The sequence below is a fragment of the Oryza brachyantha genome, chromosome 1 (assembly GCF_000231095.2).
Source record: "Oryza brachyantha chromosome 1, ObraRS2, whole genome shotgun sequence".
Classification (NCBI taxonomy): domain Eukaryota; kingdom Viridiplantae; phylum Streptophyta; class Magnoliopsida; order Poales; family Poaceae; genus Oryza; species Oryza brachyantha.
Genome location: NC_023163.2, coordinates 19,595,900 through 19,623,309, shown reverse-complemented (window position 1 = coordinate 19,623,309; position 27,410 = coordinate 19,595,900). Strand labels below are relative to the sequence as shown.

General features: G+C 39.0%; 5 protein-coding genes across 5 annotated transcripts; 3 read left to right on the top strand and 2 right to left on the bottom strand.

Annotated features, from left to right (window-relative positions):
- The first annotated feature begins 409 nt into the window (after positions 1 to 409).
- LOC102712027 (cytosolic isocitrate dehydrogenase [NADP]-like) lies at positions 410 to 4,321 on the top strand. Its single transcript, XM_006644392.3, has 15 exons — positions 410 to 571; positions 1,247 to 1,290; positions 1,411 to 1,520; positions 1,822 to 1,859; positions 1,939 to 2,016; positions 2,091 to 2,144; positions 2,227 to 2,328; positions 2,426 to 2,511; positions 2,602 to 2,705; positions 2,810 to 2,878; positions 2,950 to 3,065; positions 3,170 to 3,204; positions 3,377 to 3,519; positions 3,759 to 3,884; positions 4,002 to 4,321. Exons 1-15 carry the CDS (start codon positions 523 to 525, stop codon positions 4,084 to 4,086), a joined length of 1,239 nt encoding a protein of 412 aa, XP_006644455.1. The 5' UTR covers positions 410 to 522; the 3' UTR covers positions 4,087 to 4,321.
- Positions 4,322 to 5,395: 1,074 nt separating this feature from the next.
- LOC102711747 lies at positions 5,396 to 5,772 on the top strand. Its single transcript, XM_006644391.3, has one exon. The coding sequence runs from the start codon at positions 5,464 to 5,466 to the stop codon at positions 5,713 to 5,715; it is 252 nt and encodes an 83-aa protein (XP_006644454.1). The 5' UTR covers positions 5,396 to 5,463; the 3' UTR covers positions 5,716 to 5,772.
- Positions 5,773 to 6,131: 359 nt separating this feature from the next.
- Positions 6,132 to 10,162, bottom strand: LOC102711476 (actin-related protein 2/3 complex subunit 2A). Its single transcript, XM_006644390.3, has 10 exons — positions 9,850 to 10,162; positions 9,689 to 9,755; positions 8,914 to 9,121; positions 8,151 to 8,320; positions 7,888 to 7,965; positions 7,484 to 7,616; positions 7,303 to 7,394; positions 6,823 to 6,879; positions 6,300 to 6,371; positions 6,132 to 6,221 (listed from the first exon to the last, which is right to left on the bottom strand). The coding sequence occupies exons 1-10, from the start codon at positions 9,909 to 9,911 to the stop codon at positions 6,189 to 6,191; spliced, it is 972 nt and encodes a 323-aa protein (XP_006644453.1). The 5' UTR covers positions 9,912 to 10,162; the 3' UTR covers positions 6,132 to 6,188.
- A 176-nt stretch (positions 10,163 to 10,338) lies between these two features.
- On the top strand, positions 10,339 to 15,200 carry LOC102711197 (membrane-bound transcription factor site-2 protease homolog). Its single transcript, XM_006644389.2, has 10 exons — positions 10,339 to 10,446; positions 11,062 to 11,127; positions 11,655 to 11,721; positions 12,696 to 12,770; positions 12,843 to 12,946; positions 13,112 to 13,259; positions 13,482 to 13,562; positions 13,639 to 14,070; positions 14,193 to 14,522; positions 14,989 to 15,200. The coding sequence occupies exons 1-10, from the start codon at positions 10,346 to 10,348 to the stop codon at positions 15,163 to 15,165; spliced, it is 1,581 nt and encodes a 526-aa protein (XP_006644452.2). The 5' UTR covers positions 10,339 to 10,345; the 3' UTR covers positions 15,166 to 15,200.
- An 844-nt stretch (positions 15,201 to 16,044) lies between these two features.
- LOC102710918 (CTP synthase-like) lies at positions 16,045 to 23,107 on the bottom strand. Its single transcript, XM_006644388.3, has 21 exons — positions 22,807 to 23,107; positions 21,471 to 21,550; positions 21,205 to 21,291; positions 20,554 to 20,604; positions 20,352 to 20,469; positions 20,107 to 20,163; positions 19,954 to 20,018; positions 19,447 to 19,530; positions 19,277 to 19,327; positions 19,132 to 19,194; positions 19,009 to 19,055; positions 18,827 to 18,905; positions 18,646 to 18,708; positions 18,226 to 18,315; positions 18,103 to 18,141; positions 17,792 to 18,019; positions 17,621 to 17,706; positions 17,474 to 17,522; positions 17,308 to 17,388; positions 17,110 to 17,203; positions 16,045 to 16,648 (listed from the first exon to the last, which is right to left on the bottom strand). Exons 1-21 carry the CDS (start codon positions 22,922 to 22,924, stop codon positions 16,464 to 16,466), a joined length of 1,815 nt encoding a protein of 604 aa, XP_006644451.1. The 5' UTR covers positions 22,925 to 23,107; the 3' UTR covers positions 16,045 to 16,463.
- Positions 23,108 to 27,410: the final 4,303 nt, after the last annotated feature.

The window sequence follows — 27,410 nt, the reverse complement described above, 5'->3', positions numbered from 1 at the left end:
ACATGTAATCACCAAACAAACTCTCTGCTCGACCGTATCTCCAATACAAGTAACCAAACACAATCTTATGTCAGCCATGCTATAATCTTATATCAATCAGACTATACTAATACAAACAACCATAGACCACATTCAGTCTGGATAAGGATAAAAGAGATGAGCAGAGACTAAGACGATACGATTAAGCAAACGCACCCTTGATCGCCGGGGTCACTCCTCATACATCTCCCACCAACCGCACGCACCCAGTTTCACGTTCAAGTAGGCCCCCACCCTGTGATCCTAAAGTTCCCAACAACTCTGCAGTCTAAAAAAATATGGCGAAATATCTATATGACAGGTGGGGCCATACCACCCTCCTGTCTGTCCTTTAAATGCGCTCGCGCAACTGTTCGCATCTTTTCTCTCTCTGCATTTCGCCAATCTTCCTTTCCACATCCGCCCGCCGCCGCCGCCGCCGCCGCCTGCTTCCCACCGGCTCCCGATCTCCGAGGCAAGCAGCGCCCGGCCGCCGCCGCCGCCATGGCGTTCGAGAAGATCAGGGTCGCCAACCCCATCGTCGAGATGGACGGTGAGATCCCGCTTCTCCTCCCCGCCCTGCAGATCTGTCTTGCGCATGGACGCCGTTCGCGTGCGCTGGGTTTTGAAATTTTAGTTTCGTGGTTCTCACCGAGAGATCTGCGCGATCTGTACATCGCGGTCATCCTTTCGTTGAGGTTGCTGCGTTTAGGCTGCGCGATGGAGCGGTCGAGTTCGTGCGAGTCGTTTTTAGCGCGTAAATCACGCCTTGTGCCGAGCTGCCTCTGTATTTGTTTGTGGACACGCGAAGGTCGGATTTCCGCATGTAAACGTATGATTATACGCGATGCCCCGATGGAACATAGGTTGCTGACGAAAGTGTTATTAATGAATTGGACGCGTAACGGCGTAAGGTGAAAATTTTGAATAACTGATGGGTAACTCTAACCTTTACTGGTGAATTACTCGTTTCTGTGAGGGTATTTCCAGATGTGACTGAACATCTTCAGTGGTCGTTTGACTTATGATGCATAAGCTAACCATTCCTATGGTCTATAAAGAATTAAATATAACAAAGGGGCGCTCTCTATTGAAATTGCTTATAGATATATAAGAAATTCAGTGTTTATAATAAGAGTTCATAAAAGATTATTTGCATGCATAATATATCGGTGAACTTTTGTTTCATCTTATGGAACTAATTGATGTGTTAATCCACCTACTGCAGGTGATGAGATGACCAGGGTATTCTGGCAGTCTATCAAGGACAAGGTAACAAAAATACAGCGTTCTCTGCTGTCTGATTAATCTGATATATTTGGTGTATTCTTCTGTGTGTGCTTTCCTGTTTTTCTCATATATACAGTCAACTGACAACCTTGTTTATTTCAGCTTATCTTTCCATTTCTGGATCTGGACATTAAGTATTATGACTTGGGAATTCTCCACCGTGATGCAACTGATGACAAGGTCACTGTGGAAGCTGCAGAGGCTACTCTCAAGTATGATGTTCAAGATATTTTAACGCAATTTTAAGAAAACAGTTTATTAGTGATCACACTGTGTGGAATGCAGTACTGTAATCTGCATGTCAGTCTGTGTATCGTGGTAGATACTCATAGGACCTTTCTGAATAGCTGTATTTCTTTTACCATACCACTATGTCATATGCATGCATCACTGTTTTTGTATTGTGGTAGATACTCACAGGACCTTTCTGAATTTACCTATATTCTTTGATCATACCACTATAGCATATGCATATATCACTCACTTAGCTCTACCTAATCCAATGTTGTGCAGGTACAATGTGGCTATTAAGTGTGCAACGATCACTCCAGGTATATTCACCTCTTATGCAGCTGAAATATATATTCTTCACTTGGCTCTTATCTCTTGACTGTTTTGACACCATTCCAGATGAAGCTCGGGTTAAGGAGTTCAACCTAAAGCACATGTGGAAGAGCCCAAATGGCACAATTAGGAACATTATAAATGGTAAGCTGATGCAGTTATTTTGATATAATTCCTATAATATGTATGTTGACATTTCTATTCCTTGTTACCTTCAGGCACTGTATTCAGAGAGCCAATTATATGCAAAAATGTCCCAAGGCTTGTTCCAGGTATTTAGAGAATACATGACACTACTATTCTTTTTTGAATGAAGTAAGTTCATCTGTAACACTGAACTATTGGTTAATCCAGGATGGACTAAGCCCATTTGCATTGGAAGGCATGCCTTTGGTGATCAGTACCGAGCAACTGATGCAGTTCTGAAGGGGCCTGGCAAGCTCAAGCTGGTTTTTGGTATGGTTGTTTGGCTACACCGTATTATTTGTCATTCAGTGGAACTAACGTGAGCAAAATTTGATCTTGTGTTATTTTGTCTCTGATTCCCTTACAGAGGGAAAAAATGAGCAGATTGATCTTGAGGTGTTCAATTTCACTGGTGCTGGAGGAGTTGCCTTGTCCATGTACAACACTGATGAGGTACTGTAAACTCCGTATTAGTTTCCTTTATTTGAAAAGTAATTTATTATTTGTAAGTATTTGCCTGAGCATTTTTAAACTATTTTGTAGTCAATCCGAGCTTTTGCTGAAGCTTCTATGACAACTGCGTATGAGAAGAAATGGCCACTGTATCTTAGCACCAAAAACACAATCCTGAAGAAATATGATGGAAGGTAGTACATTATTGTTATTATTCAAATCTTCTTTAAGGTGTTCATTCTTATCTGATCAATCTTTTCTGGTAACATATGTAATTGGCGCAATATTGATCATGCAGGTTCAAGGATATTTTCCAGGAGGTCTATGAAGCTGGGTGGAAATCCAAGTTTGAGGCTGCTGGAATATGGTTGGTAACTTGTTTAGTTGCTTCAAATTCTCTGAGAAGCTCTTCTCACACATGCCATGGTCTTCTGGTAGGTATGAGCATCGTCTTATTGATGACATGGTTGCCTATGCACTTAAGAGTGAAGGAGGCTATGTGTGGGCTTGCAAGAATTATGATGGAGATGTGCAGAGCGATTTCTTAGCTCAAGGTCCCAATATGCTAACTTCTGAACCCACGCATAACATGTGCTTGTTATCCATTTTCCCTGTTTAATGATAAACAATGCTGACTGTTTAACTTATAAATGTGTAGGTTTTGGCTCATTGGGTTTGATGACATCAGTATTGGTATGTATTAAACTTTTATAAATGTTCATGTTCATGACTAAATATTGGAACACTGTTTTAGGGTGTTGTATTCCGTACAGTGGGAAACCTTAATTTTGTTTGAACCCAGCTGAACTTGGACATTACTTCTTTCAGAATTTCTTAACATGACACTATTTTGTTCAACATGTAGGTGTGCCCTGATGGAAAAACAATTGAAGCTGAAGCTGCCCATGGCACAGTTACCCGTCATTTCCGTGTTCACCAGAAGGGAGGCGAGACAAGCACAAACAGCATCGCTTCAATCTTTGCTTGGACAAGAGGACTTGCTCACAGGTTCAAATACTACCTATGTCTCTACCACTTAGGATTATTTGATTATTTGTTAGAAGTTTTATCTTTGGTCAGCAATATGGTATTACTGTATTATTGTGTAATTGTTTCATTAAACAGTGAATCCACATCATTGTATTGTTTCAGCAGATAGCAAATTAGCGCATATCATTCTATACTTGGGTTTGGTTCTCTGAGTTTGATGATTGAGTCGTGCCAAATGTTTTGTTTGTGCACTGCAGGGCAAAGCTAGACGACAATGATAGACTTCTTGACTTTGCACTAAAACTTGAAGCTGCTTGTGTTGGGACTGTGGAATCTGGAAAGATGACCAAAGACCTTGCTCTTCTTATTCATGGATCTTCAAAGTACGTTAGACTTGTTTAGGTTTTGCCTCATTTACTTGATGGTATTGTTTTCCAACAACTCTTTGTTTCAATGATCAAATCTCATTATGCTTTCTTTATTCCCTTTTTGATTTGCAGCGTCACTAGAAGCAATTACCTGAACACTGAAGAGTTCATTGATGCGGTTGCTGCGGAGCTCCGGTCAAGACTGGCAGCCAATTGAGTTTAAGATATTTGGCAACTTAAGCGCTTAATTTCCCGTCTGTTAAAAGTCCGGTTCGAATGAACTTTTACAGCGTCGTTACAAATTGTTGTCAATCCAAGCAGGCCATAGTTGCTGATATCACGTAGACGGGATCCTCAAAATAAAGGATATATAGAACATTTGGTCATTGCTGATGGTTGTGTTCTCTACATTTTCATATTATTGTCCATCTGGAAGTAATCTACCTTGCTCATTTGGATGGTTTCATAATTTTTCTTGATTGGGTAACTCGTACCTTAACATTCTGGGCTAAGCGGTGCACCAGTTCAGTGGGAGATTGTTTGCTTTTTTTTTCATGGATAAAGCGAAATAATATTTTTGTAAATAAAAATAACTTATAAATAATATTTTTATATGTTTGTAGTGATCTAAAAACCAAGTCTGGAAAATAAATTTTAATGAAAAATTTTAAAATCAACTTTAAATTTAAGTTTTAGCTTATAAGCATGATTAGAAATGAAAAGGCGAAGTATTGCCTAATTGGCTGGGACGTGGACGGTCCAAAGGTTTCAACATTTTAATGTTTTGGGACGGTGGGAGTAAGCTTTTACAGCTCCACTGTGCAGCGCTACCATCTTAGCAAACTATCGTTATCTTCGTCTTTTTTTTTACTTATGTTTATAAACTAAATTTGAATTTTTAACAAGTTTAGAGTAGCTTTTTTACCCTTGCTTTTAGATCGAGAGATAGGCTGGCTGATTTATATATTTAGGGTCTCTACTTTATATATTTGGACTTAGGATTGGCTTTTGCACTGGGTTGTAATTTAAGAGCTCATAGTCTAATATATTATCCTTAGTCCCCGTGGGTGACTCGTGGATATGACTCCACTCCTCACCCGCTCAAAATACGGAGCCACGTATGTAAAAATTAGGACCCGTTCTCGTACGAGACGGGACCCGCACCGCTGTGAAATTGTCATTCCTAGGTGTGCCTAGATGATACTGAACAGCTGGGCCGGATAACAACAGGCCAGGTGGTTCGTCGCGCATTCCGGCCACTATCCCAGGCGTACGGACCTCTGATCTGATTCTTATCCTGCCGTGACCACCGGGCGCCGGCCAAGGCGTACGTCGCGGTCGCCTGCGCTGGGTGGCCGCGACACGAGTCCAGCGCCCGACGCCGCGCGCAGTTCTTCCCGGCCCATGTGCCGCCACGTTCCTCCTGACCTATGCCACGCGCCGTCGTGTCTCCTCCCTACGAGCACGCAGCCCCGGTTATTTATACATACCCTCGTTCCATCCTCGTGCAGCACGCCACGGTTTGTTCAGCGGCAAGTGAGGAGCAGTCGAGCCAAAGCAAGCTTTCCAGGGGAGCTCTAGCGGTGTTGCAAGGATGTCGGGGGCGCAGGGAGCTCAGCCGATGGGGGAGACGACGCCGACGACGTACGAGTCGGTGGGCGGCGGGGAGAACCGCACGCACACGGACCTGCGCTCGCGCGAGGACCAGGGCGCCATCCAGATCGAGAAGGTGCAGGACAAGGTCGACGAGCCCGCCGCACGTAGGGTGGACGATGCCGCCTTCGACGCCAAGAAGGTCGGGCACGGCGCCGCCGCGGACGCCGGGGCCGCCGGGACCGGCGCGTGACCGACCTCGTGTACGTGACAGCCCATGCGGTGGAGTGGTGCCGCTACCCTTTGTTGCACGCGCCGACGTGCGCCGAGGGTGTTCTGTACTTCTGTTTCACTGCTTGTAAGAGCACCATGTGTGGGAGAAGACTGTAACAATAATGATCTAATAAAACTGCTTCGAGTTTCCCTTTCAGCACACCTATCATGAGAGTAACCATCATCTCACCAGCTACATAGCGACAAAAAAATATTACAAAATCGAACTCATAATAGCCTGGACTGACTTAGGCAGATGGATCAATGCATAAGGGCCAGCAAGTGAGTGAAGAGAGAAAAAGAACAGATAAAAGAGCGTCGTCAGGTGATACACAGTTATGGAGTCGCCAAGTTGCTAGGGTCCATTCGTTTCAATCTATTCCTCAATTCAGCACGAGTACAATCCTCCCGAAAAAACCATACTGACAACATCCATAAGAATTCACCAGCCCTTCAGTGACGTGAGTTGCCATCATTATTCAAGCTCTGCGAGGAGAGTCTGAATCAGGGAAAGAAACGATGGGTCTACGAGACTACAAGCGAATTCAAGGGATTTGAACGAACCAGCCTTTTGAAAGATCCGCCGCTCACCAACTTCTTCAACTTCTCTGCATCCGATTTTGCACGATCCAAAGCCTGCAGTATGAAGTAGTTAGCAAAATAATAGTTATGCAGTGCTTTTCTTCATGGAGCATTCGATGTTCAGTCACTATGTTAAATTTCACAACATGAAACCCCCATGACTCGTGGCCCTTTCTCACACAGTTGCAACTTTGCGTCCATTAGATGCGGACAAATCCTAATTGCTATTATTTGGAAGCCCAAAGCTGTCACGATCAATTTCCTAGTACACTAAATACACTCAAGTGGTACGGCCTAGCAATTTAATTTCGGGTGGGCTTGGTGCATCACCAGCTTTTAGCAGGAGTAATATAGCAAAAAGAACCGGTAAACTGAAGTCAACAGCAATCCTTTTGTAGTCTATTTGTTTCATGATACTAAATCCACATCTGCTAATCCAGAACTACTCAATTTGAATAGGATATTACTGAAGGAAATCGGTTTAGTATGTATATGTTTGAATTACCTGGATCAACGACTCAACTCTACGTCTCATCCTGGTGTGCATGAATCCTTCAGAACACTGCCATACAGGAAACAGAAGGACGAGAACTTGTGAAGTTAAAAACTACTGCAAGTCATGGAAGAGAAAAACATGCACGTAAAGCTGAAGAGAATTGTTTCACAAGCCAGCACAAGAGAACTGTAGCAAGGTTAAGTAGTGTGTCAACTATTGAAACATGAAAATCTTAAAATCCCATGCTGAGGTCCTAAGAGGTGTTCCAATTTGTTCCAAGGTAACTTTCTGCAACAGCAATTTCAGCCCTTAGCCAAACTATATTATTTTTCTTTGTTGAACAAAAAACCCCAGAATATGCTAAGAAAATTTGAAGTTTTTTTTTGGGCACAAATCTGATCAAAACCCAAGTTTGTGTTCACTTGGGGCCATTTGCAACCAACTAAATGAAAAGTATGGACTAGACAACATAAGAAAAGAGGACCTTACCTTTACATGATAGCTTACGTAGGCATGAAAAGTCAACAAGCTCCAAACTGTTTTGTCTAACTTTTTACCCTCAACATGCCGAGGGAAAACAACTGCATAAAGATGAGTTTGTAAGACAACAGAAAGAGAGAGCCTACAACAGAAAAACAAAACTAGGAGGAAATGCTTAAACGTATATTACCGAAGGTAACAAAACCGGCATTGGCATTTAGTGCATCAGAAGGTACTCCTTTTAACTCAAGAGGTGGGGCGGGAGACCACATGCAGGAAGGGGCGTTGTTAAGAGCAGCAGTTCGCCTTGCTTCCACAAATTCCTAGATTTAACCAGCAAAGTTTAAACAAAATCGAAGAGTTGCCTCACCATATTGTGTTGTTCCAAAGTTGCTTCTCATAATATGGCTATGACATCAAAAAATGCTTTCAAGTCAAACTTTCATAAAAGCCATTAATAATAAGGCATACATTCATTCGATTCTTAATGACAATAGTGCTAAAAGCCTAAAGATCAGTTTGTTAAAGATGACTATAAATGGTCATAAAAAAAACACTTGCATGAAGCAGATAAAAGAGAAGTCTCCAAAATACCTGTAGAAAGGACGTTGCTAGAACTATATCAATGGAATCCTGGAACCTCATAGGGTATACTACTGTAACTTTGTCTGCCTGTGAAAAAGGAATTGATCTCATTGACTGTATGGACTGTAAGTAAACTTCAAATACATAACTCTTAATATACTACTCTAGATTGATATATCCAACAATCTACCTAGTTGTTAGTTGCCAAAGGAAAAGTATGCTTTCAAGTATGATAGAGATAGATACATTTATAGGAGTTCTCAAATTTATACCTGGGGAGCAACAAAAAAGGATTCATTAGGACGGTGAACAAGAGCAACCAGCTTGTCAACGTTAGGAGCCACTGTCTTTGAAGCTAGATGCTTCAGCAGAAGTTTCAGTGGTGCACCTAGCACCACCTCTCTCACAGATGCAATTTGAGTCAAGACAGCATTCCTTTGCTCTGAAATACATTAAAGTGTTAGCCAGGCAGTGGTTACAAGAAACACATAAAGATTCCATGATTTCAGCATGCTTGACCAAAATAAATGATGAATACAAATAGTAATTTGATCCATTATCATGTTTGGAAGAATATGTGCAACGGTCTACAAGCAAGGATATGAAGCATGACAGTACAAAACAGATATACAAGAATTCCTTCTATCAACATGAAAGAAATGTACTGAATAAACACAAAAAAAGAGAGACAAAGACATGGGCTTAATAGTTAAATGGGTTTCCAAAAACCTACTGATTTCCATTTCTCTTTCATTTACATAACGCGACAATATCAGTCCATATAGCTAAAAGATTCTACAATTGGCCAATTTATGTTCTGAGAAGTCCTTGATAATTAAATACACCACACATAACATATCTGACATTTTTGTAAAACATCTATTTTAAACGATGAATCTGTTTCTAATCATTAGCCCATTAGGTTGCACTAAAGTTCTATCAATGAATGATATCTCAAGATACATAGAGCCATTATCTAATTTGATCATGTAGCACAACAAGGCAATGGTAACCTTGAAAAGGGAACTCTAGAACCTTCATCTGGCGGAAGCTTTGTCAAGTTTATCTTCATTGTGAGATCAAAGCCATCCTTTGGAGGGTCAAGAATTTGAACGACTGGTCCATAAGCTGCCTTTATAGCCTCGATAGCACCAAGTGGAAGACCATCATATAGAATAGCCTCAGGAGGTGGGAGAGGCAATGCTACTGATAACACCATTACCTTTGGATTCCTCATAGAAAACTGGAACCAAAGACCAGCATTCATTAGGAAATCAAACATGAAGAAGGCAACAGTTGATGTTAAGTCCTAACACCCAATACAGTATAATAAACTAATGTCCAGATTTCAGTTAATTCATAAAAGACAGAGAACATGTGATAATTAAGATTAAGGTGTTTATATTGATTAAAAGGTGAAATGCAGACCTCTCCAAGCAAGGTATAAGTGACAACGATCACAAAATTATGGAAGGCTGCTTAAATAAAGATAAGAACCCATCATTCTCGAAACAGCGATGATGCAAATTTTACCAAATTGATACATAGAACAATTTCATTACCACAGTAGCAACACTGACATAAATAGCATGAGTTCTTGGAATGATTCAGCACAGGAAACAGGTCAGTTCTTTAATTCAGCTGCACACAACATCCTTAATTCAATGAAGCTCTAAACTGAAAGATTTAACATCACCAGAACACATCTATAAATGCAGCCACATATATACGGCAAGCTCAATTTTAACATTAAATCTTAAGACGGCACACAAGAATTGATATCTAGATTCGGCAGGACGATACTACTTACCTGGATATGGTACCGCAAATCGTCAAACTCCACCGTGTGGCAGTCGATGTCCACGCCCTTGTCACCGCTGCACCGCGCAAAACCCGCATGAGCTAAGAGGCGAGGCGAGGCGACGAGCGGGGTCCAAGAGAGGAATGGTCGGGCCCGCGCCAGCGACGTACCTGAGGACACGATCCTGCAGGATCTGGAGCAGGAACCTGGACGGAGACTGGAGAAGTATCATCTCCCCTTCGCTTCTCCCCTCCGACCAAAATCCTGAGCTACGCTGCTCGACCCGACCGGTTCTTCCTCTCGAATCAAAGCCAAAGGTGGGGGGCGCAGACGAAATTGCCACCGTGGTACCAACTGGATCGGGAGTGTAGCTCGACGCCGCTATATCTGTCCTTCCGGCGGATCGCCGCCACCGGGAGATGTGGTGGCCGCGAATCGGAGACGGATACGAGCGGAATGGAGGAGGAAGAAGACGAGGAGGAGGACGGCGATGTAAAGGCGGAAAAATTGGAGGGGCTCTTTCGCTAAATGTCGTCTCGGCGTGCCGTGGTGGAATCCATCGGTAATCGTGACCCTCCGCTCTGAATCGGACGGCTCATTTTTTTTTTAATCTGTCCCCGTTAATTCCCCCAAGCTTGCTTCTCCTGTTCCTCCGCTGCTGCTGGAATGCTCGGCGGCGTCGGCCGCAGCAGGCGGCGCGGCCGCGCGCCGCCAGTGCTCCCCTCCAGCTCCGCCGCAGACCGCACCGAGCGCTCTATCTCCTGCTGGTTAGTGAATCAAGAGGCTCTTCTAGCAATCTCTCGACCGGATTGACATGAAACCGCTCGATCTAGTCAGGCTTTACTTAGCAGTTACATCACCAAACCCTAACTCGTGGCTGAATCGAGCCGATGCTCGATTTGTTCATAGTAACGTCCCCAGTACTTTTATTTGGTTTATCGCAAGGTTTAGTATGTCGCGTTCGTGGTTAAATTGAGGCCTTGAGTGCTTCATTCGTCCATTTAATCCCTTGTAGAACGTGGCAACCGCAGACTGAGTTTTTAGGCTTGAGTTGGACTTTAACATGGGTTGCCCTGTTGGGTTATTGGGTTCTCAGGCCTGCTAATTCTGAAAAGCTGAAATGTCACCCCTGCAATCTAGCCATCAGCAGAATTGTTTTAATTTGGGGACAGCAAGTTTCTCTGTTATAGTTACTGCTTATCAGCTTGCTTACCAGATTTCTTATCACAGAAAAATTGCTAAGTCATGAGATGTTGGACACACAATATATGTTTTCATATTTCTTTTCCTTCAATTCGTTATATATCAGTTTACTCTTGTTATTTTGTATCAGTGGAGGCAATGGTTATGATATTCACTTGGTGTGCTTATGCTAACTCTAGGTATTGTGACTGCAAAATATATTCCTTCAATGACATCATATTTAATATAGGAAGGAGATATGCTGGGTATGTTTTGTCTTAACTTTTAACATTTTCTCCTTTTCAATTCCTTAGTTTGCTCATGTGTGCATATTGCAGGCAGTACCCTTTTTTCTCTGAAAGAAGAGAAATATATTTAAAATATAGTCAGGGGTTAACTTCTATATTCTAAACAGGAAGATAGCCAAGTTAGCACCTTCGCTTGTGTAATTTCTTCATCATTGTTGAAAATTTTTAGCACACACTCCTGTCCCTTTGGGAGGGTATTGAAAATGATACTATTGTGTGACACGGGTAGTCATATTGCAATAATGTCATATACAGTTCCATCATTTTCTTTTCAGCTTACAAACCGCTGCAAAAATTTGAATTTGAAAACAGAGTTTATTTTTCAGCATTTTCTTTTAAATCGCTAATACGCATGTATAGAAGTTTTACCCAAAAGATTTTTTTTTGTCAATCACCTGTAGGCGAAACAATAAGCTGTTACTGTGTTAATGCCAAGGTTTTGGTTGTATTTGAAGTTGTGGTGAATTAGTTCACTTCTTTTGCAGATACATGAGGGCATGGTTTTCTGCAGGAGTTTATTTCTCTGTTGTTGCTTTAATTGGAATATCAGTGGTAAGAAATGTCAAATAGTTACCAATTCTCTAAATTATGTATGCCAATTCAAAACTTCAGAAATGCATATTATCACTATCATGAATCTCATGGTGTCATTGATTAAATTGTTAGATCAGTCAACACAAATTTTTCTCAACATCACTCAATATTAGCGGACATTTTCAGAGAATATTCCTCTGCTAGTGTCGTTGCTACTGATGCACAGCTAGAGGCCCTCTTCTGGCTGGAAGAACACTAAGTTTTTTCTCTTGAACATATGATGGTCATCTCTTAATGTTATTAAAGCGCGCATAATGCTGTAATGCAGCTCTTCTTACTTAAAGTATAATTTTTTTATTTTTTGTGTTTACTCACCAAAAAAGAATTCTTTCGACCTTTGTGGCTTGACTTTGTCATAAAGTATTTGGTTAGGATTTGTATCCATGACAAGAACAATTAAATTTGTTTTGGATTAGGTCATGCGGGTTTCTCCTGGTGCAGCTAGTGGGCTCTGATAAGCTAGGATTTGTGCAGAGCTCTTTTCGTGTTTATTCATTCTTGATTCCTAATAGTGTACATGGTTTTCTTTTATATATCGTGAGGACTGACTTGTCACCAAAGAAACAAATCTCCAATATTTTGGAAACAAACTCGAGCTCTCTCTAAATTCCTAACATATCTAATCTTACTAACCCTTATATTTTCTTGATTTATTTCTAATCTGACATGCCTAACCTTATTGGTGGTCTGGCTCCATGACTATAGTAGAATTACTGGCTATATTAAGGAAAGGTCACAACATGATATGTTTCATAACACATTCATTGACAATGTGTCAATTTTGTTGGTTTGTGGTTTATCACTCTCAGTTCTTTCTTTTTGTTAAGTGTGTAGGATACTGCTATAGTAGGTAGTCCGCTCACCCTTTCTTTAAAATTTTGGAAACTCATATTGTTCACGTTATATGTATTGTGATCCGTTGTATGTTTCAGGTGCTACTGTGGGACTCAATTGGTGCAATTTGTTTCACTGGTAGATCTTTTAGTACCTGGTTACAAAATTTATTGGTGAGCACAACTTGCCACTTCATTTTTCAAAATTCCACATCAAACATTCAGCATACACTTAACCTATTGCAGGCTTCCAGCTTCGGCATATCGATAATAGACATCACAGCAATCATAGTGTCAACAGTTCTATCCATTGCTTTTCACGAATTTGGACATGCTGTTGCAGCTGCAAGGTCCTTAGCTGCTGATGCACCTTTTTTTATGAGATGTTTGCATGTGTTTGCGTGCATTGGCAGAAGACATTCTTTATGTGTTCAATATCAATATTAACTTTTACTGACTTACAGCATTCCATTTTTCTCACACTGCTGACATACTCATTGCTAAATATGCAACAGCGAGGGCATACAGATTGAGTATATTGCCGTATTCGTAGCTGCACTTTTTCCTGGGGCATTAGTTGCTCTGAATTGTGATCAGCTGCAAAACTTACCTCCTTTTTCGATGCTTCGCATTTATTGCGCAGGAATTTGGCATAATGTTATGGTAAGTAACACTGGTGTGCATGGTTTATTTTGAAAGAAAAAATTAGAAGGCAAACCATCTTGATTTTATTTGACTTTCATATGTCTGTTCCTTTTAATTTCAAAGCGCACTGACATCTATTTTCAGTATTTGTGGCATGCATGCATTATTGGTTTGGTTTCTTGTCATATTTTCGTAATCACATTCATTCATAATGATATTTATTGATTTCATGTCTAATAGTTATGTGCAGTATGTTTTATCATGACATTATTACTACCTCTGCTGCTTAATCCTCTCTATGTGAGTGGTGATGGTCTTATGGTAAGTCTATTTATTTGAACTTGCCATTATCTAGATCTCCCCTTATCTTTCATGTTCTGAAAGGTTGTCAGAACAGATTACAGGAGTCCCAGAAACATCTCCTCTGTCAGAATACTTGTCTGCTCATGATTTTATCCTTTCTGTGGATGGACTGAACATAACAAGACCTGACGAATGGATGGAAATGCTTGCTCAGGACAATGTAGAAAAAGTAAGCAGCCATGATCTCCTTGAAAGCTACGAGAGCTATGGCACCTCTGGTTCTAGAAAGGGTTACTGTGTTCCCAACTCATGGATAGATGCAAGCAAGAATCTCTGGCAAATAAATGACAAGCTATCTTGCCCAGATGATCTGATGACCTTCCAACAAATGAGTGGGAAAGGCATTGACAAGAAGGAAGCTGAAGACAAATATTGCTTGATTGCAAAAGATGTCGTTAAGCTTAAAAAATGTGGAAATGGATGGTGGGAGGCCAAAGATGATAGAAGCAACTTTGCCTGTTTGGAGGTAAAGTAACAATGAATTAGAGCCCTTAGGAACAATCCTGGGACTGGTTCCTTATTGCAACATAAAGTTATCCTTTTGCATTAACCTTCTCTGATTATACATTTTTTGGTCAATTTTGACAGGACGAATACTGTTCGATGCCTGTTCTGGGCCCAGGAATTTCATGGATAGAGATCTCCTATGCCAGACCATATTCTTTGGAGTGCTTACGGACAGAAGGAAATTCATCATTGCTGCATGGTGTAAATAGTAACCCTGGACTGAGTCCTTGCCAGGGAACCTTTGTTTACGCGGGTCATCTTTTATCAGCAGCACGTTCTATCAAGTTATCCTCCTACCGACCTCGATGGCCACACTTGCTTTTCATTGCAGATGTTCCACGTATTTTGGAAAATGGTTTAGGTTGTTTATTGCGTGTGTCTGCGGCGTTGGCTGCAGTTAATTGCTTACCGGTAAGTTCTTTATATAATTTGCTATTGCTCACCTTACATTCTCACATCATGCCGCAGTGGCTCGTATCTTTGCCCTATATGTAAGATTTTTTTATCTCATTCTTTAAAGCAAAGGAAATTGACAAATAGTCTGTGAAAAACAAAATCTGCATGATATGATAGTTGAAAGCTGAAACCCTTGAAGTAATGATATTTGGCTAGAAATTTGCTGATCGGCTTATTGATGTTACTATTTGCTTAAGCACCTACATGTTCTATAATTCTGTGCTCTTCTGAAACCCCAAGTCCCCAGCATATAGCCATATACAAGTCAGTCGATTACAGAACGCTTTGCCTTTTTGTGCTCTTTCTGATCTGAAATCACTTCGATTTTGTCATCGCCTGACCTAAATTTACACACCATTAATTAAAATACTGCGAGCAGAGTATGTAGTATTTTTTACACCTAACCATGAAATGTTGACAGGTATACTTTCTTGATGGGGAAGCGATTTTGGAGACTATGTTAGGCTACTTTGCTTGGGTTACTCGAAGAAAGCAGTGCAAAATTCTTAAGTTTTGCCGCTTTTTTTGGACTATCCTATCCATTATTTTGTTCTCAAGGACCCTATATTCCATGACACTATATTATGATTTTATATAACTTGATATGGAAACGTCTCCCTAAATTACTTGATAGTTTTTCTCATCATATTGCTATGGATCTGATCAACTGTATGAGATCGTACATAATACTGACAAATTTAAGACGGGCTTCTCAATTTTCAATCGAGTTATCAACATGTTTGGGTGGAGATCTATAGCCGATTTAGTGGGCTTGGGAAATTTGAAAACACCAGAATGACTGTGTCTTCAACAATGCCGCACCTAACATTGTTTCTGTACTAGATGTTGTCGCAAGAGAGAGTATTTTGTGGTGCACTGCTGGGCAAGAGCTCTTCACAAATTCTTAGCCCGGTCGCTTCCCTTAGGAGCTTAGCTCCTGCAGGTTGTGCATAGTTTCGGCAATGCCTTTTTTTTTGGTTTTCTCTTCTCTCTATCTCTCTCTCTCTCTTTTTTTTCTTTTGAGTGGTCCTTATGAACTGTTCTTTTGTACATTTTCTCTCTCCTCCTTAATGTAATGAAACGCATGGCTCTTACGTTTTCAAGGAAAAAAATCAGTTTTTGCGTTAAGTAGGGTAGAGCCTGGCTGTAAATTTGGTGAAATTGGTGTTGAGAATAAACTGTCAGAGCTTCGCTAATATTTCTGATCAACTAGACAAATGTTTAAATTTTAAACAATGGGAAAACCATTACTCTTACTTAACATCTTTACCTAAAACTACCTCACACCTCAACCAATCTCACCAACATATCACTACATTACCATAGCATGCAGATTTCAGTATAAGAAAAACATCACATAACACTGAGAAACCATGCAACAGGGCAGGAGCCCTAGTGGAACCGTTCTATTTAAAATATTACTAGCTTATTCATGTCTCGGATCATGTACTGTTAAAGAAACAGTGAGATAACCAGCTTTTCAATGAAGTTGATTTTCATTTTCTCATCTAACCAATCTCGCCAAGCATTTGCATATTCAGTACTTAGATAGGTTCTTTCCCAATGTACAAATAGTTGAGATGCCAGGCTCTACTAAAGCTACCAATACATTTCCAGCCTTAATTTGAGGCCTCAGCAGGAAAGAAACAGCACACTACACCGCCCTATAGCTAAACTTTGCTTCAACATGATGGGAGGACGTTCCTCTTAAAACATCGGAACTGTGCGTCGCTGGAGCTTGCTACTCTTTAGCCTTCTCAGTTGAGCAGAGATAAATACAAGCCAAAACAGAAAAAAAAAACGAAACAGAAGAAAAATAGAAAAGATTAGGGTTCAAGCAAAGCCGTAGAAACAAATCTCAAACAAGACCTCGCTGAGGATTTGTGCAATTGCCAATCAGGTGTGGATTACGTTGCCATTTGCGAAGTATCCGTTAACCAAGCTGTCCAGTGTTTTTTTGGCATGCGCATTGTACAGTGGCTTTTTTGGAACTATTAATCTGGGCTTAGGATTTGGAGTGACAATGATGGAATCAGGTTGGAGCAAAGTCTCCAGTTGTCCAGATGCTGCTGCTATTAATCCTGTTACAAGAGATACCAATGCCATGTTAGTTCAAAAGAAGAGCTTGCCTGGACCATTCATATACAGAATGAAGTTAATCGTGGAGAACCGAAATGAAAAACCACAGTGAATTTGAAATGTAAAATTGAAAGCAGTGTTTCTTGTCCATATTTGATACATCACTACACAAGCAGCCTGCTTCATAGTAGAGGTTAAGGCCCTGTTCCTTTTGGATTATTGGGCCAAGATTAGTTGTAGATTATCCACGCCACGCTTCCAAAAGTACAACTTCTCCAAAAACGTTGTACTCGCATTGCTTAGATCAGTTATTTTAATCTGTTTGTTAGGTTTATAATGTATAATTATCTCCTATAAACAAATCAATCATCCATCAACATTTATCCGCATGGCAATCAATGTCATACACAGTAGACGAAAGCAGAAGCATCATCATATTTTTGCTCGAGTAAAACTGCATTACCTAAGAAAAGTGGAGATGGCTTCCCTGGTCTTGACTTGAATTCAGGATGGAATTGTGCGCCGATGAAAAATTTATGGCTGGGTAGTTCAATAATCTGCATAGAGTATCATATTTTAACTAATATAGAATGTGTGTATGTGTTTTTTTTTTTTGCATAGATTCTCTGTGAAGATTGAAGCAACTGTTTCCCAATTCTACCTCCATGCGTTTTCCGCTCTCATCCTTGCCAACAAATGAAAGCCCGGCCTTCTCAAACTCTGGTACCATTTCAGGATTTACCTGAAAAACAATGATCTCCTCACCGTTATATAATGAAGAATGGGACATGGAATGAACAATAAACAACGAAATTTATTTGGTTAACCTCGTATCTGTGCCGATGTCTTTCGTCCACGAATCTAGTATTACCATACCTAAGATAATGCATCCCATTATATCCATAGATGGGAATGAACATCAAATGCATAATATACAAAACACAAGCGAAAAAAGTCCAGGATTATTGTCTTACAACTTTGCGGATTTGCATGTAGTGACCTGGAAATATGTTCTCCTTGATCCAAGCCGCATCGTTGCCCCCATATGGGTTTTGGAACCCTGTTTAATTTATCCGAATTATATGGATCAATGTTGATGCTTAACAGATAATAAGTACTGAAACTGGACAGCTCATGTAATCTACCTCCGGCATAAAAATGACGCAGGGTGAAGTTGTATTTGGGTCAAACTCTGTGCTATTTGCAGCCGGTAATTTCATGATAGAACGGGCAAAGTCAATCACTGCAATTTGCATACCCAAGCAAATGCCAAGGTAAGGAACATTGTTTTCTCGTGCATATTTTGCAGCAAGAATTTTCCCCTGAACTCCTCTATCTCCAAAGCCTCCAGGGACAAGTACACCCTCTGCACCCTGAAATGTAAATTTTCTTGAAATGGCTGAACATAACTTTTCAATAATTCATGGGACCATTCAGGTATGTAAAATGTGTTAACCTTGAGTAGTTTCCATGCCTTTTTATGGGCTTCAGGGGTCTACAAAAACAAAACAACTCCAGGATATCAGTAGAAACTACATTGGGGAAAACATAATCACCGTGAAATCTGTACTGCACTAACCTCTTTGGCTGCAGCATCTTCAAGATCACAGGAAGGAACCCACTCCACAACAAGCTTTCTTCCCATAGCAACGGATGCATGCAAAAGTGCCTGAAATAAGGGCCATTAAGATAAATCAGTGAACAAGAACAGTCAATATTATCATATGTTTGCAACTTAAAATACATCTTAGCATTTAAGACATGCATGTATGATTAGCTACACCTGCGCATGCCTACAAAGAAGTTGTAGGTTCACATCACAACTAAAGAGTCGAAGAATGAATACAATTTAAAACTTAAAATGCTTTTAGCTTAGCATGTTTATTAATTTGTAATCAAGTCCTGAGTCATGTCTATCAAGTTAACAACTAGAAAATTCAAATATAAGAACCATTATGATCTTGGATGCAAATACAAGTGCATGTATTAGTAACTTGACCTTTAGAACAGACAGGTAGGAATCCGACAACCCAGTATATTTTCCAACCATTGCAATCTTAACCTGGAAAGTTCATTGCAAAGTAGTGATCAGCTTTCAATAAAAAACTTGAAAAAAAGTTACGTGGAAAAAACTCTACTTAAATGTGAACAACAAGAACAAAGGCAATAGATATATATACCGTATTGTTCAATTTGTCAAACTTGCTGGCTCTTTCGGTCCATTCAGCCAACTTAGGTTCTCGTGGTACTTTGCTGACACTACATACATGAATGAAGGAAACAAATTGAAGCCATCATAATTCCATTTTGAGACAATGAACTGATGAATGAACTTATTTACATAACCATGGAAAATACATACAATTGAAGGTCTAGAACTTTCAGAATAGCTTCATGGGCCTTTTGGTCCTACAAGACTCAATTTCAGATTATTAAATATCTAACATGCAAAATATATGCATTGCAACATAGAAGCGTATTTTACCCTTAGCAACAAGGGGATGTGCCAAATATTTGTAACGTCATGGAGATTAATAATACTTGAGATCTGCAACATAAGTTGCATTGTCAGCGTGAAGTTAAGACATAAAACCCAAAAGAAACCTTAAAACCGCAAGAGTTATACTTACTGGAACGTGGCAAAATTGTGAGAGCTTTGCTTTCACGTTTTCTTCCAGTGGCTGTAAAAAGCATTGAGATATGATCAATACAACAGCTTTAGGGACAAAGGAAACAAACCACTGAATCCTTTTTTGGACATAGAAAGTATAACCACTGAAAAAATGACTAGATGATGTACCTCAGTACTGCGACATGCTAAAATATCGGGTGCCAATCCAAGGCCTCTTAGCCCACGAACACTATGCTGGGTAGGTTTAGTTTTCTACACGAGAAAAAAATTCATCATTTGCAAGAAAATAACACATTGCAGCAAATTCAAATAACTGTTATACCTCTTTTTTTTTAAGAAAAAAATGCAACTCTGTGAAATGAACTGTAGGGTAGGTAAGAACTAAGACTTTATAATTCAGGCAAATTTTTACTTTCAGAGCTACGTATGTTATTTAGGGAACTAGCGTTCAGAGAAAACAACCATCTACAAGCAAACCTGATGTAGATCAACCAAGAAAACAGAGGGAAAAGGGACATTCTAAACTAAAAATCTCGCAACAACCATCCTCAACAGGAAACAGGAAGCACATGTTTCTTTAGTATAATAAAAACATGACATGAAGCCAATGAACTGCAAATATTATAACCTAACATATGTTGATATGTCTCTTTGTTTCAGATGAGCAGAACTTACCTGTTCACCGACTACATTTAAAACCGGAACAAGACTGACATGGACCAGACAGAAGTTTCCAGGTCCTACAACACAGAATGATGTAGGAAAATGTCAACTGAAACTAAACCGATATCATAAAAAACATGTAAGAAAGATCTGTTGTTTTCTTACCAACACGGTATGAAAATTGACCTAATGCTTCAATAAAGGGCATTGATTCAATATCTCCTGCATCAAGAATGCCACTGTGATTATACAACGAAAAGAATGTGTCCCCTCCACCAGCGTACTTACACAAATTTGGGAACAATTGAGCAAAAATGAACTATACTACAATGTTTTTCTTTTGAACAAAAACTATTAGAATGTTAGAAAGATTTTGTGATTTCAGAGATAGATGGAACTGTTTTATTCACCTATGGTGCCGCCAAGTTCTATGACACAAACATCAGGAGGTCCTTGTTTACCATCGACTGGATTCACTGCTACACGTTCAATCCAATCTTGTATTTCATCCGTAATATGTGGCACAACCTGAAAAGGAAAATATATCTAAATTGAGTACTAAACAGTAATACCCATCACACTAAAGCTTCCCACCATATAGTGATTACAGACCTGAATGGTTTTCCCCAAGTAGTCTCCTCTCCTTTCTTTGTTAATGACTGACTGGTTTGTGCATTAAAAAGAAAAATATCATTAACTTCCAGAGGACAAAATTAGCGGCTAGAGTTGATGTTAATCATATAAAGCAGTATCAAGAGCTGCATTACATTTCACGATAACTTACACGGTAACAACATGGCTAACTACAACTAGGATGGGTTTCAATAGTAGTTTGGACATGGCTAATTTGCATCCTGTACAAAATTCAGGTAACCAGTAGACGAAAGATTATTTATCGGCTGTACAGTTAAGCACCATGTGACAGGTTGAATCTTATCAGCAGCTTCCGACAACAGTGACAGACTGAGGCCCAGATGATTCTGCACATGCATTTGTACTGCAGTGGATCTTACGATGAAACATAAAGTGACTCAATAAAGATTTGTGGGCTCCATATGCGTTCAGTCAATCTGACGCTCAATATAACTGGCAGGTATCCATGAACCATGCTGGTTTCTTATTGTCATTTTTTTAGTATAAAAAAGAAAAACCTTTTCATCTGTTTCTTAAGAAAAGGAAATACAAGCCAAACCTTTGACTTGATAACACAAGTTCATTAGAACTGTCAAGTGCACATGGACAAGGGCAATCAGATTCAATTACCTGATATATTTTTCCTGTGGTTATGTTGTTGTCACGGGTCAGTTTGATGTCTAGAAAACGCTCGTAGTTTCCAAGGTCCAAGTCCACCTTCAAGAAAGAAGAGGAAAGAAAGTCCAATTATCCAAAGAGATCACATCCATAAAAGAATGTGAACAGTGTAACAAGAAAATTATGGTCAGAAAACTGTCAATGGTCATCCATCAACAGTATGGGATATTCTGGTAAACGGGGCACAAAATGGGAGACGTTGGGCGGCTTGTAGTTACCTCACCACCATCGTCCAAAACGAACACCTCACCATGTTCGAATGGAGACATGGTTCCAGCATCAGTGTTGAGGTATGGGTCTGCAGATGAGTTGTCAGAAATGATAATAAGTAAGAAATTGAGTGCAAGGGATGACTTTCAGGAAACAGAAGTTGCAATACTGTATGGGAGAAATTGATGGCTCCGCCATTGTTTTCTCAAAAGTATGCTTTGCATTCCCATTAAATGAAAGAAGCGAAATCTTCCTTCAAAGATGTTACAGGAGAAATGGATGACATGACAAACTTGTTTTCAACAACTTAGGATTTCGTCTCTTTGAAGGAACCAAGATTGTGACACCAACTTAAGATCAGATATCCACTTCATCAAGACAATAACGAGTAACCAAAATCTAAAAGAAAAAAAAAGCGTAAATGGCTACTTTTAATGAGAGGAAAGGTGGATGTAAACACCAAAGAAAAATTGCGCGAGTCACCAAATAATCAGAGAAAATGCAAAGTTTAAACTTGACGCGGATGAGCAGGAAAAAAAAACACCAACTCAAGACTGTCAGCTCACATGCACAGAACAAAAATAGATAAACATTAAGTACAAGCGGCTGAAAATTAATTCGTCTCTAGCTCAAAACAAGCAGGGAAGAAAAAAAAAGCTCCAAGTCACTGAAGAACACATGTATAACGAACAGAGTAGCAAAAGGCAGCAGGGGCAAAACAAAAAAAAATAAAATAAGGCGTAGTATGCTGGTAATAAACAAACGACTACATGTTATCCAATGATCCAAATGCACTTATGTTTTGTATAACAACCATGCTGCAAGAACAAGAAAGCTTGAAAGCTTAAACACCGCACAAAACTGCTCTTTTGACGGCTCGACAAATTTGAGCCCATTTTATTTAAGCATAACTTTTCGGACAAATTTCATCTTAATTTTTTTGATAAATTTCAGCTTAATTAAGATTACGTTGTATACGCCCACTAGCAACCTAGCGCGTTCACTCTAGCAGTTGCCACGCGGCCATTACACAGGAGACAACGCCCAAAGTATTCGGGAATGCTGCTGCTTCTCCCCCCCCCCCCCCCCCCCCCCCCAAAAAAAATAACACAACTGTAACGACAAAAACAAAGTATTCCTTTCTGAACTCCGTGGGTTCCAAATCTCAATTGAGACAAGGGTGCAAACCGCGAGGGCATAAAAATCCAATCTTTCCGCGGGAGAAAAATCTGCCGTTGTTGGTTTCTAAGCTCGGCGCCGGCCATTCTTGCCGCCGGAAATGCCAAAAATCAGCGCACCGAGAACGACGGGCCATGAAACGGAGTGGGGGAAACAATGGCTAACCAATCTTGATGGTGGTGACGCGGAGCCCGCAGGCCTTGAGGACGACGCCGATGCTGCTGGCCGTCACGCCCTTGCCGAGGCCGCTCACCACCCCTCCTGTCACCAGTACGTACTTCATGGCCGCCGCCTCAGCTCAGTTCTCTTGGCTAGCTCTGCTTCTTTGCAAGAACCGCTAGCGAAGAGCAAGCGGGCAGGAGCTACAGCGTTTCTCTGCTCCGTTCTTGGCTAGTGCAGTGCCAAGAGAAGAGATAGCCGGAGTGGAAGGAGAAGAGTAGGAGCTAGACGGTGAGAGGTTGGGGTTTTTAGGATGGAATGGGAATGAGGGTGGGAGATGGGGAGGGGTTAAATAGGCGCATCCGAGGAGGAGGAGGAGGAGGAGGAGGAGGGGGACTAGCGTATTATAACGGGATTTAATTTAAAAAAAGTTATAACAGGTTGTTAATATTATTTTTCTATGGGTTATATTTTAATTGTTATATATATTTATTATTCATATGGGTCTATTAATATTAATATCGTAGTTTTTTCTTCTCATAATAAATAGAGTTGGTGGAAACGGTGTATATATATATAATCCATCATTATTTTTTCTTTTAAAAATAGAGTACAGATAGAAAAATAATGAGTTGGTAGTGGTGGCTAGCGATATTTATAGTAGTATAGATACTTACTCCCTCTGTTCTCTAAGAGCATGTACAATAGAAGACTATAAGCCAGCTATAAATATATTTTAAAGAGAAAAGAGAATGAGAGAGAAGAGTAATGGACTGCTAATTTATAGCTAGCTCCAAGACGCAGTGTGTATAACAAGTGTGATCATGTATTAATGTTTGTAGCTAACTATTGTATAAATCGATTATTAGAATGAATATAGATTAATTGGAGCTAGCAGTTGGCTATACTATTGAACTCTCTCTAATATAAGACACAACCATCACTAACCCAAAAACCAAGAAAGAGTTATAACTACCTTCTCGTTTAAATTACCTAGGTGCATGTATGCATGCATGTAATGTGGTTGAATGTTTTGATGATAAAAACTGTGCTAGTGAGGGCCCCTTTGAATCACAGGAATGCAAAAAAGGAGGAATAGGAAAAACATAGTATTCTGACAAAAATTTAAGTATAAAACAGAGAATTAAAAACACAAAAAACGTAGAAATGACCATTTGATTGAACCATAGGAAAAACATAGAAATTTGAGAAGAGATAAAGACTTAAAAGGGTTTTTTTTCCATGAGGTTATATCTCTCGTTAAATTTTCTCTAAAACTTGTATGGAAAGAGATATTCCATAGGAATTTCGTAGGGTTCATTCATTTGATTTAAAGGGCTTCCATATAAATTTTCTTTGAATCAAAGGGGTCTTAACACATACTTGCATGGACGCCTTATACTATGAAAAAAAATATACCTTGTTGTATTATAGGAATGGATGGAATATTTAATAAAAATAGGTTTCAACTGGAGGGGGCTAGCTACAGAGTACATATACACAAAAACGTGAAACCGTCGTACTTTTCTACCCACTCTTTTATAATATAAGTTATCACCAACCAATATTTATATTTGTATTTAAACTTTTATGATTGTTTGTTATTAGGTACTACCCTCAGTTTGATAATGTAGGACTTTTTATTTAGATTAATATAAATGCTAATGAACTTAATATATATATATATATATACACTTATCAATAGATCAATCTAATTATAGCTAAAAGGATTTACAATATGAAAGTAATAATTCAGCATACGCTTATATTGTCAAAAACATGTTCGATGATGAGTATGAACATATTTACCAGAGTGAGGTACTCCTTTCGTCACAATATATTTATTTTTCACACATCCAACATAAAAGCAAAAATACTACAATATTCTTCACTTTATCAAATCTCAATATAACTATACTTCACTTTATCTGCTTCCAAAGCATATATTCTTTACTTTTATCAACTATGATATAATAATTATTAAAAATAAACTTATTTTAGGATAAAAATTGATATAAAATGTGATTAAATTTTAAGACGAAGGTAGCAGTAATTTAAAGTGATTAGTGGCCAAAGTTATAACAAGTTAGATCATCATTGTCAAGTAAATGGGAACTAACTAGTAAATGGATCGATTTGAAACAAGAAATTCTACTAAAAAAACTTGCTCATACACCCACTCCATCTGGGAGGAAAAAATAATATAAAATATTGAAATGGAGGGAAATATTTGTGCCGAGGTGGACAAATACAACATCTTTCATAACCAGTTTTGATGAATGCCTTTTCAGGGCAAAAATATGGGGGAATTCAACGTGGCATCTTAGAAAATTATAAACTAAATCGTGGATTTAGCGGGAGTAGCTGTGTGTTAATCTGAAAAAGTAAAAAGGAATAACTTCCACGTATATTATTTATTACTTACTAGGTGGCCCAGATTAAAGAAAAACAATTGGTAACATGGGTTCCCTTTTTTTTTATCTTGAAATCTAGAATGGACATTTGCCAGGTTTTTTCAAGCTTCGTGTCGCAAATTCATATTTTGATGTGGAATTAATTCGATAATTAATTAACGTTGGTGTGTTGTGTCAATAGTACATTTTGGAGGGAAAATGGGTTGTTGGACTGGAATCGGTTAGCCTAGGCGGCGTACATGTTACTGTAGCAATTGCTTGTGGTTTGCTGCACATTGTGAATTCGTGTTGTTGGAGGGTGAGAAAGTGACGTTAGTACTGGATATTGTTGAAGTCCAAGCTCCAAATAATGTCTGCTTCATGCGAGTCTTTTTTTAAAAAAAGAATTGGAAAGTTCGCTGGTATTTAGAGGGTCTATAAAAATTAAAACACTTGCAATTTTTACGTTAATATGAAAGCCTTCAATTAGCTGCTCGCTCCTCCGATTTCATAATTCTTATCGTTTTAGATAAGATTGGTAACAAATTTATAAAACTTTGACTATTAATAACTTTTAAATATTTAGTTTGAAAACACTAGGAAAACATAATTTAATAAGTTTGTTTTAAAAATATTTAATAAAATTATACATTTATTTATTGTTTTAATACAATATAAGAGCATCATAGTTAAATTTAGGTTTTGAAGATTACGTCATTGTCCGAAGGAATAATTATACTGAAGAAGGAACTTAAAAAAAATCTATAGAAAAAGTATGAATGCATTGGATTTAGGAGTTCTATTAGGGTATGTGAAAAGAAAATTACTCTGTTTTAAAGTAGCCTGTAGCTTCCACGGAAAGGGTGTGTGGTCAAACCTTCATGTCACAAGTCATTATAATATGATTCTAAATGTTTCAATATACTAGAAGAGTGAAAATTATAGTTTTTGCCAATAACAAATCTCAATTCTAAAAATCTTCCACGAATTCAAGATATAAAAAATATCATCGTATAACCGTTTGTCCGTTTGCCAATATCGTCAGGTGAACTCCAGTAGGTCTTCTAAAATGACTATTTTGCCCCTAAAATTAATCAAACCCTGCGTAAGATCTTCCATTCTTTAGCACTGCCAGTAAAATAAAAACAAGTTTACACCCACTATCTACCAAATTTGCATATGTAAACATTTTGTCATTCAATTGTTTATGAAATTTTAAGGATAGTTCGGGCATTTACACAATATGCAAATATAATTTCGTACGCACATATTTGGCAGGTGGTAAGGTGTAAATATATTGCTATTTTACTATAACTGTCATTGCAAAAGAATGGAAGTGCCCACATGATGTTTGATCAATTGTAGGGACACAATGATCTTTTTAGAAGACTTAACCCATGTTTGTAGATGAACATAACAGCGGTGACAAAAAACGACAAATAGTTATAAAGTGAAATTATGTAGTAGAACCTATGTTTGTCGGTGGCAATTTATAACCGGTTATTTGTCAACGACAACGCATGGAATTCCTCGTAATACAATACCTATCACGAATTTAATTACTTGATAATTATGCTATTATATCTAAGTATTGACGTTTTGTATCAGCAATATTATTTGGTGATAACACGTGAGACTGAAAGTTCGATGGTACACAGGAGACACGGTATTAACCAGGTTCACACTCTCAAGGATAATATAATACCTTACTCCTACTAGACTATAGATTGATCGTCTAAAACAATAGAAAAGGCTCCGCAATAAGTACAATGGTGAATTTGTTAACCCATCATACTCGAGAGACTCCCTTGCCTCCCCTTATGTATCATCCGTTATGGTTACAGTTGATATAAATATCTAACTGAGTACAACTAAGTAAACTTAGACATAGAAAACTAAGTCTCGTCATATACCTAATCGGATATTAAACTGTTGTTATCGCTACATCTTTTTTACTACTTGGAACCCCTTCCCTATAGGCCTATACGAATATGTATGGTGCACAGGTATACCACTTATCCGGTTATCCCACGCTAAGGGTGTGATCGTTTCTACGCTTTCTTAACCTCTGTTCACTTTGTTTCCAAACACACGCTTTTCAGACTACTAAACGGTACGTATTTTATTAAAAATATCTATAAAAATTATTTTAAAATAATATTAATATATATATTTACCAAATAATTAATTAATTATGCGCAAACAAGACTTGGAGAA